Source organism: Phoxinus phoxinus (genome assembly GCF_949152265.1).
Source record: "Phoxinus phoxinus genome assembly, chromosome: 11".
NCBI classification, from domain to species: domain Eukaryota; kingdom Metazoa; phylum Chordata; class Actinopteri; order Cypriniformes; family Leuciscidae; genus Phoxinus; species Phoxinus phoxinus.
The window spans coordinates 291,512-305,000 of NC_136886.1; the positions used below are offsets into that span (position 1 = coordinate 291,512).

General features: G+C 48.0%; 1 protein-coding gene across 5 annotated transcripts in view; it reads right to left on the minus strand.

The window, feature by feature from the left end:
• Positions 1-13,489, minus strand: part of LOC307006389 (ubiquitin carboxyl-terminal hydrolase 9X-like) — a 51,143-nt gene that overhangs the window by 7,046 nt on the left and 30,608 nt on the right. For 2 of the 5 annotated variants that reach the window (XM_079627298.1, XM_079627301.1), the window contains 12 exons: positions 12,613-12,833; positions 11,512-11,660; positions 10,804-10,977; positions 9,627-9,768; positions 7,411-8,146; positions 7,037-7,160; positions 6,411-6,636; positions 4,771-4,900; positions 4,461-4,646; positions 3,685-3,905; positions 3,382-3,470; positions 2,690-2,846 (listed from right to left, as the gene is read on the minus strand). In XM_079627298.1, the coding sequence (XP_079483424.1) occupies positions 2,690-2,846; positions 3,382-3,470; positions 3,685-3,905; positions 4,461-4,646; positions 4,771-4,900; positions 6,411-6,636; positions 7,037-7,160; positions 7,411-8,146; positions 9,627-9,768; positions 10,804-10,977; positions 11,512-11,660; positions 12,613-12,833 (2,555 nt within the window). Of the gene's footprint in view, positions 1-587; positions 678-2,689; positions 2,847-3,381; positions 3,471-3,684; positions 3,906-4,460; positions 4,647-4,770; positions 4,901-6,410; positions 6,637-7,036; positions 7,161-7,410; positions 8,147-9,626; positions 9,769-10,803; positions 10,978-11,511; positions 11,661-12,612; positions 12,834-13,489 lie in introns of those variants that run through there. The other 3 variants (XM_079627302.1, XM_079627300.1, XM_079627299.1) reach the window with 3 other exon arrangements.

A 13,489-nucleotide genomic window follows, 5' to 3' on the forward strand; every position in this document is an offset into this window, starting at 1 on the left:
TGTTACTGTAATCTCCCGAACACTGTTACTGTAATCTCCCGAACACTGTTACTGTAATCTCCCGAACACTGTTACTGTAATCTCCCGAACACTGTTACTGTAATCTCCCGAACACTGTTACTGTAATCTCCCGAACACTGTTACTGTAATCTCCCGAACACTGTTACTGTAATCTCCCGAACACTGTTACTGTAATCTCCCGAACACTGTTACTGTAATCTCCCGAACACTGTTACTGTAATCTCCCGAACACTGTTACTGTAATCTCCCGAACACTGTTACTGTAATCTCCCGATCACTGTTACTGTAATCTCCCGAACACTGTTACTGTAATCTCCCGAACACTGTTACTGTAATCTCCCGAACACTGTTACTGTAATCTCCCGAACACTGTTACTGTAATCTCCCGATCACTGTTACTGTAATCTCCCGAACACTGTTACTGTAATCTCTCGATCACTGTTACTGTAATCTCCCGAACACTGTTACTGTAATCTCCCGAACACTGTTACTGTAATCTCCCGAACACTGTTACTGTAATCTCTCTTCAGGTCCCCGTTACTCTGCCACAACACAATCACTACACAGTCACTCCACAACCACTACACAATCACAACACAATCACTACACAACCACTCCACCGCCCACGTCCACTTCCTCTTCAGGTCCCCGTTACTCTGCCACACAATCACAACACAGTCACTACACAACCACTACACAGCCACTACACAACCACTACACAGCCACTACACAACCACTACACAGCCACTCCACAGCCACTCCACCGCCCACGTCCTCTTCAGGTCGCCGTTACTCTGCCACACAATCACAACACAGTCACTACACAACCACTACACAATCACAACACAATCACTACACTGCCCACGTCCACTTCCTCTTCAGGTCGCCGTTACTCTGCCACACAATCACAACACAGTCACTACACAACCACTACACAATCACAACACAATCACTACACTGCCCACGTCCACTTCCTCTTCAGGTCCCCGTTACTCTGCCACACAATCACAACACAGTCACTACACAACCACTACACAACCACTCCACCGCCCACGTCCACTTCCTCTTCAAGTCCCCGTTACTCTGCCACACAATCACAACACAGTCACTACACAACCACTACACAACCACTCCACCGCCCACGTCCACTTCCTCTTCAAGTCCCCGTTACTCTGCCACACAATCACTACACAATCACTACACTGCCCACGTCCACTTCCTCTTCAGGTCGCTGTTACTCTGCCACACAATCACTACACAGCCACAACACAATCACTACACAGTCACTCCACAACCACTACACAATCACAACACAATCACAACACAACCACTCCACGGCCCACGTCCACTTCCTCTTCAGGTCGCCGTTACTCTCCCACAGAGTCACTCTTGCACCAGATCCTGTTTCAGAGTGTGTGTTCTCGAGTTCCAGGCACTGGTGTGTGTAAATGAACGGCCGGAACACATTAAAGTTTGTGTTTTCTGTTAAACGGTGTCGTGTTAGCGACTGCTAAGTTAATCACTAATGATCTTTACAACGGAAATGAATCAATCAAAACTAACTTTATCTGGACAATAGCTTTACTCTAGATCTGCTGTAAAGCCGAACACTGTTACTGTAATCTCCCGAACACTGTTACTGTAATCTCCCGAACACTGTTACTGTAATCTCCCGAACACTGTTACTGTAATCTTCCGAACACTGTTACTGTAATCTCCCGAACACTGTTACTGTAATCTCCCGAACACTGTTACTGTAATCTCCCGAACACTGTTACTGTAATCTCCCGAACACTGTTACTGTAATCTCCCGAACACTGTTACTGTAATCTCCCGAACACTGTTACTGTAATCTCCCGAACACTGTTACTGTAATCTCCCGAACACTGTTACTGTAATCTCCCGAACACTGTTACTGTAATCTCCCGAACACTGTTACTGTAATCTCCCGATCACTGTTACTGTAATCTCCCGAACACTGTTACTGTAATCTCCCGAACACTGTTACTGTAATCTCCCGAACACTGTTACTGTAATCTCCCGAACACTGTTACTGTAATCTCCCGAACACTGTTACTGTAATCTCCCGAACACTGTTACTGTAATCTCCCGATCACTGTTACTGTAATCTCCCGAACACTGTTACTGTAATCTCCCGAACACTGTTACTGTAATCTCCCGAACACTGTTACTGTAATCTCCCGAACACTGTTACTGTAATCTCCCGATCACTGTTACTGTAATCTCCCGAACACTGTTACTGTAATCTCCCGATCACTGTTACTGTAATCTCCCGAACACTGTTACTGTAATCTCCCGAACACTGTTACTGTAATCTCCCGAACACTGTTACTGTAATCTCCCGAACACTGTTACTGTAATCTCCCGAACACTGTTACTGTAATCTCCCGAACACTGTTACTGTAATCTCCCGAACACTGTTACTGTAATCTCCCGAACACTGTTACTGTAATCTCCCGAACACTGTTACTGTAATCTCCTGTGATCTCTGTAGCTGCGGTGGAACTCTGTGTTGGTAAAGCGCTGTATAGATGAGGAGACTGGACAACATGATAGAAAACGCAGCTGCCGAATGTCTCTCTCCCGAGCGCTGCGCCCGACTCGCCTCTGCTGTTCTGACCTGTAGATGGGTTAGGCGCTCGCTCACCTGCAGGATCTGATAGGCCACAGAGCAGTTGCTGAACAGCGCCACCATGCACTTAATGCACTGATAGGCCCGCTTCTGATAATGGTTCTTGGAGCGCTGGATGGTGTCGAAGAGCCCGTCTCGGTCATCAGGGATGCCCTTCAAGACATTGTGGATCCTAAACAGAGAACGACACCGGCGGGAATGAGGATCCGACATCGACTGTTACATGTGCAGCAATAATGCATTATTCCCAGTAATCAGAGCAAGGGCGTCATCGCAGTGTTTACATGACACGAGCTAACCTTCGCAGTGTTTACATGACACGAGCTAACCTCTCCACTTCCGTTCACACGCAAATATTCATTATTCTGATTATCTTTCACAAAGCCCAAATTACACTAGCGCCACGGATAGTTCCTATAGCGCTGGGTTACACCGACTCTGAAGGAGGAGTCAGTGAGTTCCTCCAAAAGAGTTTCTAGAACTAAAACCGGTCCTAGTTCCTGCGGTGCGAACACGCCGGCATCCGGGAACTGCCCGATAGTGCTAGCAGCGCTGAAGAGCTCCTCGTGGATACTAGACCCTGATGGATACTACAACTATGAGCTTAATCGCATCAATTTGATCAAAGCATTGTGTTTACATGAGGTAAAGTTTAATCAGCATATATTCCCTGATTATGCGTGAGCCTGTGAGCGCTCCCGACTCACCTGTGCGTCTGCCACGAGTCCTCGATCAGCAGGATCTGCAGCAGGAGGTCCAGGTACGGCCTCAGCTCATACGTGTAGGAGTACGCCACCTGACAGAGAACACTCCGTGAGAAGATGAACAGAACACACACACACACTCTCATTCACACACACACACACACACACACACTCTCATTCACACACACGCACGCACGCACACACGCACGCACGCACGCACACGTGCACACGCACACACACACACGCACGCACACACGCACGCACGCACGCACGCACGCACGCACGCACGCACGCACGCACACACACCTGCCAGAGCAGCTCGCTGAGCACCGTGGAGGAGAACTGGGGGTTCTCCCAGCAGCAGAAGCGCAGCAGCTTCACCGTCTCCTCAGAGTTGCTGCAGTCCTCGATGATCTTCTTCACGTAGCTGGTGCGCACGAACAGGGTCTCGGCCACGGGCGGCTGCAGAGGCATGATGGGAAGCGTGAGGCCGGCGTCGCCGTACGGGTTGGCCAGCGGGGTGTTCCCTGTCGGACAACAGTGGCAGAGTCAGCTGAGAGTGCGGATCTAGCGTGAGGCGCTCAGTAGACACTAGCGTGAGGCGCTCAGTAGACACTAGCGTGAGGCGCTCGACTCGCCCTCGCACACTCACAGAGAGTCGCACACATCATGCAGAACTGACGTGCTACATGTAAACGATAATATTTGTTGAATTTTCCTGTAAAAATAATGGAGTTCATTTGGAATTATGCAAACACAGACGTGATTAATATTCATGAGCAGCTCATCAATCCTTAGTGCGGTTTATATTGTTATTAGTAGTAGAATTCGCAGTAGTATTATTATCTTATCAGTATTATTGTTAGTTTTTTACATTTCAAATTAGTAATTGATTGGAATTATCATTGTGATGTATTTCAGTAGTTGCACTATTTAAACATTATCTGCACTTTCACAGAAGAAACGTACATCTGCAACTTTCCCATTTCATGACATCATTATCGCAATAAACACCAGAACCCAGAACCCAGAGTCCACAGAGCCTTCGCTCGGTGACGCGGGAGAGCCCGACGGACCCTCACCGTTGATGGAGGACTGCATGCGCGAGGACACGTCACAGCAGCGCAGCAGCAGCGACACCACCGCGTACAGTTTGCCCAGCTCAGCGTACTGGTACTTGATGGGAGGACCGGGACCCTCGTCCAGCGCCACCAGCATGAAGGTGGACGGCACGCTTAACTTCAGCAGCTGCGTCTTCTCTGCCAGCCCTGCGGCACACACACACACACACACACACACACACACGGGGTTAGGCGACACAGCTCCCTCTACAGGCCGCCACAGCACTCGCACCCGCAGCGGTCAGCAGCTCAGCGCAGGACGAGCACTCACCCAGGTTGGCGTACATGACGAAGAGGTTGAAGTACTGCTGCAGGTGCCGCCCGTGTTCCGACACTTCCCTCCTCAGCAGGTTCAGCACCGCCCGCAGCAGGTGATCGCTCAGGGTCACGGGGTCACTCGCCTGCTCACAACCACACACGGATGTTTACACGCGGTTACTAAATGTGGTTTAAAGGATTAGTTCACTTCAGAATTATTGTGTCCTGATAGTTTACTCTCCGCACGTCATCCAAGATGTTCATGCGTTTCTTTCTTCAGTGGAAAAGAAATGAAGGTTTTTGAGGGAAACATTCCAGGATTTTTCTCCATATATTTAAATACTTTTAACCACAAATATCATCTTGCTCATCCACGACTTCACGCATTGCGTAATCACGTTGAATCACACGTGTGTTCCGGTTCATAAGTGTGGAGTTCATAAACTCCATCTCACGTTCTTCTCCAACTTCTAAATCATCCAACATCGTTGTTTTAACTTTTATGTATGCTTTTATGTTAATAAATGGCGTTTGACTCTGTAAACACTGGGTCTGTTCTTCCGCCGACGTCACGCGTGACCTTTCACCTGATGATGTAATGTGTGGCGCATCACAGCGAGTGCAAGACCAGCATTAGTGGTTAAAAGTGTATAAATGTGTATTTCTATATAAAATGTCCGCTGGTGTGTCTAGATGAGACTCTTATTCCTCGGCTGGATCGTGAGAGAGTTTGAAGCTGAAACTCACATCTGGACCTTCGACCCGCTGGACCGCTGAAGACACTATATGGAGAACATCTGGAGTGTGTTCCTCACAAACATCATTTCTGTTCCACTGAAGAAAGACAGACGTGAACATCTCGGATGATGTGGGGAGAGGAAATCATCACGGAATTATAATTCTGAAGTGAACTAATCCTTTAATTTTGTTGTTAAATGATTTCAAAGAGTTAACTGAATAAAAAGGGGCTAAACCCACCGCTATCTGATAACCCATGCTACAGGGATTCAGGATTTTGACAAAGAGAACATGTTGGTGGATCTTTTCCTGATATTAAAAGCTTGCGTGTCCTGTAATGACCTATTCGGCCACTGGCATAAACTATCTGGTCCCAACGATTAGAAAGATGATAAAAACGTCTCCTTCCAACATTGGGACTTATTTCAGAGTGTGTCTATGGAGTCCCAGAACCCTCTTCTGCTCTGAAAGATCAAAGTGCAGATAAATAAAGTTTTTGTCTCTGAAAAGAAAGTGATTCTGAACGAAACAAGTCGTCAGTGCTTCAGTCTCACTTCCTGCTGAACCTGCACAGGTTTGTAACTAATTAGCATAATGCCAGCCTGTGGTGATGATTGGCTGAGCAGCGTCTCTTAGCCCCGCCCTCAAACACTGTAGTGTATCTGAGACTGGAAGAGTTCGGTTCGTTTCTCTCCTGCACTGGTTTCTCTCTCCTGCACTGGTTTCTCTCTCCTGCACTGGTTTCTCTCTCCTGCACTGGTTTCTCTCTCCTGCACTGGTTTCTCTCTCCTGCACTGGTTTCTCTCTCCTGCACTGGTTTCTCTCTCCTGCACTGGTTTCTCTCTCCTGCACTGGTACTGGTTTCTCTCTCCTGCACTGGTTTCTCTCTCCTGCACTGGCACTGGTTCCTCTCACCTGTGTGGCTGTGCTGGGAGAGGTCACTGGGGCCGGGCACGGGCCGTCCTGCAGGGAGAAGTGAGCGATGAACACGATGAGCTTGGCGAAGGCTCCGCGGACCTCGGCGCTGGGACACTCCAGCAGGAACTCGGAGAAGCGCGCGGGGAAGGAGAACAACACGCTGTGAGCAAACCAGCTGCGCACGTTCTTGCTGTGACGCAACAGCAGACATAGGGCGTCGTACCTGGCGGAGGAGCAGAAGAGAGAGAGGTCAGGTGACACGGGACCGCCACTGAACACACACCAGTGGAGCAGCGGACCACACACTCACGGATCGGTCAGTTACGGTTTAGAGCCACGGATCGGGTCATTTTTAGGGATTAGCGAATAAACTTTAAAAAAAAAAAAACACTTAACTAGCCTAAAATGCCCAGGCTAGTCGACTAAACCGTGACTGGATGAAAACAGGGCAAGGTTGACTTAACATGATAAGAACCAAAAAGTACATTTGACACAGGACTACGACTAAATGTAAAAATAGCTGACCAACTGAACACTATACAGTAGGTGTGTCCACACATCCGACTGGTTTTAAAACCGCTGACGCTCAGCTAGCGCTCAGCTAACGCTCAGCTAGCGCTCACCAGTCGCTCGCAGGGCCTCGGACGACCTTCTTCGTGTGGAAGCCGGTGCTGAACAGGAATCTGGCAGCGAGCTGTACACTGATCATGGCGATTTCTTCCGCTTCGGGTAAAAGGTGATCTTGACCTGGAAGGAGAAGAGGAGCGTCTTAACACCAGATTCTCACGCACACCCAGCCACTGAGTCCACACGCACACGGGCTTATATACACCGAGTCTGTCCTTCTCACGCTGGCAAAAGCATAACAAAGCAACAGGTGTCGATATAACCCTAACCGTGAAGCAATGTGGGCCAATCAGAAGCCTGGGAAAAGGTTGTAACCGGCTCTGCGGTTCTGAAAGCCGTGTGCGTGTGGAGCGGGCGCTCGAGCTCTCACCTGGAGGAGGGTTCAGGTACACGCTGTTGCACGTCAGCAGCTTCTTCATGAACTGGAAGTACTCGAGGCTGAACTGCATGCGGCTGTGCATGAACTGCACGTTCTGCTTGCGGACGCTGGCCTCGATGGCCGACGGCATCTTGGGCCGGTTGGGCCGGGACGCGAGCGTGAGTTCGGTGATGTACTTCACCAGCTCGCCGTCGCCCCCTGTGGCGTCTATGCGCTCGTAGAACAGAATGTACGCGTTCCACCAGCGCTTCTGCCGTCGGTACGACATGCGCTTCATCATGTGATCGAACACCTCGCCCATGTACTCGCCCCCGAAGCACTGGTTCTTCATCTCCTCGTCGTCGTCCATCTTGCACTCCGTCACGTCGCCGTCGTCAAACTTAAACCAGCGGTCCTTCAGCCCGTCGCCGTCGCTGCCGTGGCGCTGCACCACGTACGAGTAGTAGTGTCCGCCGCTAGCCTGACCCGAGTGCACTAGCACGCCCACGAGCCTGTAGCGCGAGCTAGCGCTGGGATCCGGCGGGGGGGTCTCCGGGAGGACCTCGTCCCCCTCCAGCTTCGCCACGCCGGCCACCGTGTACGGCTCCATGTCCAGCTCGCGGGGGAACTCGAAGTAATCGTTGAACTTAATCGCACACTCGCGCTCCCAATCGTAGTCGAAGCGCTTCAGCTGGATGGCTAACACCGGCGGGAGCTTCTTTATGAGGAGACGCTTCACTGTGTCCACCTGACGGATGAGAGAGAGATGTTTTCATGGCAAAAATGTATATAAATACAATAAAACCAAACAAACAAAACAAGTCATATTATACAAATTATTTTAAAATAACATACGATTAAAAAAATGCAAAACCTTTTCAGGCACAATCTTACTAAATAAGTTCTTAATGCGAGACACGGCCGGCAAAAACATCTGGAGTTTTTCTCTGGTCAATTTTGAGATTTTGGGCCATTTGTCTTCAATAACGTCTTCTTTCAGACTTGTGGTGAAAAAAAGTCCAAAATACACATTTAGGTGTTTATTTTATTGACTTTGTCTGTTTGCGTCTGAGGATTTCTCCGAAATTCAACAAAAGTTGGCGTTCTAAATCATCCGCTGCTCCGCGATCTCTGTGTTCTTCCTTTAATCTCACACACACACACCGCTGTGAAGCTCTCTCTCTCCTGTACAATGCTGTCGATCCAAATATGGTCATTTCCTTTTAATCAGCAACCAATCGTGAAAGTACAATGGGCATTTAACTCTAAAAGCGAAATCTCATTGGCTGATGTCAGTATCTGACAGCGTGATTGGTTCAGAAGCATCACGTGACGCGCTCTGACACTCAGATGTGTGTGTCTGACTGTTTTTCTGCTCAGTTGAAGGCCATAAATGCTGTGTTTATAAGTTTTGATGTGATTTAGGTGGTGTGTATTGTTGTTGCTAATGATTTGATAAGATATTGTGTCAGTAAATAGTTGTTTCCACTAAAAAAGTATGAATTTTTACATTACAAATCTTGAAATGCTTTTTTCTCAAAATGAGTTTTTTGTCATTCTCCAGTGACACATCTCAGCCGATGTAACACCAAACTCTCCAGTTACACACTTAGCAGTATTCTGAAGATATGTTCAGAGGGATTTGTTAATAAATCATTCCTGGCCTGATTTATGGGACATTTTAATAAAAAAAATATGGCAAAAATCTATTTTTTAAGGCTATGGACAGTATATTTAGATTTCCAAGGTCATGAAAGCATATCTCCTGAAATTTTCGGAACATCTTTTCTCATCTTGTGTGTTATCAAAATGAAAAAAGAATTTTGCACCTGGCTTTATCATATGTTCAGATCTATCTACCGAAAATATATGAAAAATTGCGCATATTTAATGAGACAATGCCTAATTTGCATAATTAAACATACAAATTTCAAAAACTTGTAATACATTTTTTTTATGAACTTGTGCAAGTAATCAACTGAGGAAGTTTCATGGTGAAATCTATTATTTGAAAACTGTACCCTATTCACCAGCAGTGTCTCGCCTTAACTGTAAATAACTTCATAAAAGCTTAATGTAAATAAACTTTATAAATAACTAATACATTCTGCTTCTAACCCTAACCCAGGACAGTCCCATAATATATGTTCAGCAGGGAAACGAGGGAAACCCACAGGAAAGCGTCACTAACTCGTCCTTTCCACAGTGAGGGCTTCTGGGAAGACTACCTTCTTGTTGCACTTCTCGCAGTGGTACGCGTTGGCTCCTTCCAGCAGATCCCCCTTCACGTACTGTTCCAAAGAGTCCAGCAGGTTCTGGTGGTTCCTGATGTCCACGTTCAGCGTCGTGAAGGACTCCTCACACTCGTACCTGTGAACACACCAGTTACACTCCTGATGAACAACTTCATTTACATCTATTCACACACGAGAACTAAATAAAAACCAGTGGATGACAAAAACTGAACATTTTCTTCAGTGAATTAAAACGAGACGAAAATGTTTGTGAGGGACGATTTGGGAAGAGATCCAGTCAGAACGTGTGTGTGTGTGAGTGAGTGAGTGAGAGTGAGTGAGTGTGTGTGTGTGTGTGTGTGTGTGTGTGTGAGAGAGTGAGTGAGTGAGTGAGTGAGTGAGTGAGTGTGTGTGTGTGAGTGAGTGAGTGAGTGTGTGTGTGTGTGTGTGTGAGTGAGTGAGTGAGTGAGTGAGTGAGTGTGTGTGTGTGTGAGAGTGAGTGAGTGAGTGAGTGAGTGTGTGTGTGTGTGTGTGTGTGAGAGTGAGTCTGTGTGTGAGATCCACAGTCTGTGTGAGTGTAAGATCCACAGGCTGTGTGTGTGTGTGTGTGTGTGTGTGTGTGTGTGTGTGTGTGTGTGTGTGTGTGTGTACTGTAGCGTGCTGATCTACCCGGCGGGACACGAGTTATCATGCACTCGATGCATGTCTCATAAAACGTTCAAAAATGTAATCGTCTGTGAGAAAGAGAAGAGCAGGCGTATGGGCAGATCTGAATCAGAGTGACGTGAGGGACAGAGAGCACACACACACACACACTCGAAGCATACAGCCGTACACACAGGTTACGTCTCTACAGAACGGACAGTTGTGCTTCAGCGCAGTGGATCCGCGCACTCGGTCTTAAAGTGACAGTGCGTAATAAACACAATGCCGTCTGTGCCATTAATATTAATCACACAACAAAATAAAAAGTAAAATAAATCTGCTGTCAAAATGAACACTGGAACACACAGACACACACACACGCGCACAGACACACACACACACACGCGCACAGACACACACACAAGCGCACAGACACACACGCGCACAGACACACACACACGCGCACAGACACACACACACACGCGCACAGACACACAGTCACACACACATGATATCCTTCACTCACCTGTGAGGACAACCCTGGCAGATCTTCTGGTCTGCAAACGAGCCGCCCAAGATCCTGCTGAGCATGCTGGGATGCCCGAGGGCCTTCAGCGCCTCGTCCAGACTGTCCACCAGCGAGTTGAAGAACTCGAGCGCGTCGTGCTGTTCCCTCAGATTGACTGGCTCCCCCCATAACCTGCGAACGCAGTCGTCTTACTTCTCATGCGAGAACAACAACTCATCTGCATTTATACAGCGCTGATCACAGTGTGGATCATGTCATGCTTTACAGAGATACACGTATCATTTAAGGGAACAGTGTTTTGGATTTATAGCGGTTCTTGAATATTGATATTTTCCAGCTAAAGTTAGTTTTGATTGATTCACTTCCGTCGAAAGGATCATCATGAGCGCATCAAGAATTAATTATATAGTTATGTGCGTTTGAATATATGTGCGCATGTTTCTAATTCTCTACAAAACAAGCCTTGACAAACTACTGGTCTGGCCTTAAAAATCTTTAGACAGAATTTTATCACTTCGGGGTAGATACGAAACCGAAATGATCCGGACAACGCTTTATACGCGAAACTGAAATAACACACAACATGAACACTGATCATGACTGTTCATGAACACATTACCCATCAGCCACTGCTCTAACACCGGTGTCCTGTCCACGAGCACATTACCCATCAGCCACTGCTCTAACGGTGTCCTGCGTGAGTACCTGAACTGCTTCCAGAAGCCGCGGGGGACGTAGTACTGCAGCCGGGACGCCGCCAGGTGCCCGAAGATCACCTGCAGATGCCGGAGCACGCCGATGTTGTACTCCTTACGGTCCTCCGCCTTGTAGAGAGAGGGCGTGTCATCAAACTGCTGATGAGAACTAACACATCACCTGGGTCCACATTACTCTGCAGAACACGGCTCGCCCGCGCTGAAGCCTCCGCCACACGGCCCGCACACACGGCTACTCACGCACACCGAGCGGACCTGAGCCGCCAGACTCCCACAGACTTCCAGACATTTAAATTGGATTTCAAACCAAATCACTTTCATTTTTATATGGCTTTTAACAACATAGATTGTTTCAAACCAGCTTTACGGTGATAATAGTTAACGATAGATAACCGTGATAATGAATGACTGACCCATCTCGAGAATAAAGTTATTGTCCAGATAAAGTCAGTTTTGATTGATTCACTTCAGTTGCAGAGATCATTAGTGATTAACATAGGGGCCGCTAACACGACACCGTTCTAACGCTCACACACACACACACACACACACACACACACGACCCTGGTCCACAAACCCAGTCTGGAGCCGCACGGGTATATCTGTGGCTATAGCAACTATACACTGTATGGGTCAAAATTATCCATTTTTCTTTTATGCCAGAAATCATGAGGATATTAAGATCATGTTCCATGAAGATATTTAGTAAATGTCCTGCCGTAAATATATAAAACATGTATTTGTGTGAGTGAATGCAGCACAATCGTGAACATAAATGCACAACTTTAAAGGAGATTTTCTCAATGTCCAGATTTTTTTGCTCCTCAGATTCCAGATTTTCAATAGTTGTGTCTCGACCAAATATTAATATCCTAACAAACCACACATCAGTGGAGAGATTATTTATCCAGCTTTATATGATGTATACATGCACCAGTGTGACTGGTTTTGAGGTCCAGGGTCACATGTATCATGTGATCTTCAACCGCTCACAGTATCTAAACCGGATGGGCTTGAGTCGGGTTTGCGTATAGACGGCCTCTGGACGGACAGTGGTGACGGGGCCTCGGGGTTCTCGTGCGGTTCTCACCTCGTTGTCCTGCTTCTCGTCCCCGGACGTGTCGTCGTCGATGTCGCTGCCGGTGCCCTCGATGGCCAGGAGCCCGTTGCGGATGTGCGGGATCATGTAGAGCTGCTGGATCACAGAGTTCATGTAGCATGTGGCCCCCGCGTTCTTCAGGCCCACGAAGCCTCTGTTCGGCCTCGGGCCCACCGGGGGGAGATACTCCCACTCCGTCAGCGCCTCGCAGCCTGACAACACACACACACACACACACACACGTTACACATGAGCCTCGCAGCCTGACAACACACACACACACACACACGTTACACATGAGCCTCGCAGCCTGACAACACACACACACACACACGTTACACATGAGCCTCGCAGCCTGACAACACACACACACACACACACGTTACACATGAGCCTCGCAGCCTGACAACACACACACACACACACGTTACACATGAGCCTCGCAGCCTGACAACACACACACACACACACACGTTACACATGAGCCTCGCAGCCTGACAACACACACACACACACACACGTTACACATGAGCCTCGCAGCCTGACAACACACACACACACACACGTTACACATGAGCCTCGCAGCCTGACAACACACACACACACACACACGTTACACATGAGCCTCGCAGCCTGACAACACACACACACACACACGTTACACATGAGCCTCGCAGCCTGACAACACACACACACACACGTTACACAAGAGCCTCGCAGCCTGACAACACACACACACACACACGTTACACAAGAGTCTCGCAGCCTGACAACACACACACACACACACGTTACACAAGAGCCTCGCAGCCTGACAACACACACACACACACACACGTTACACATGAGCCTCGCAGCCTGACAACAC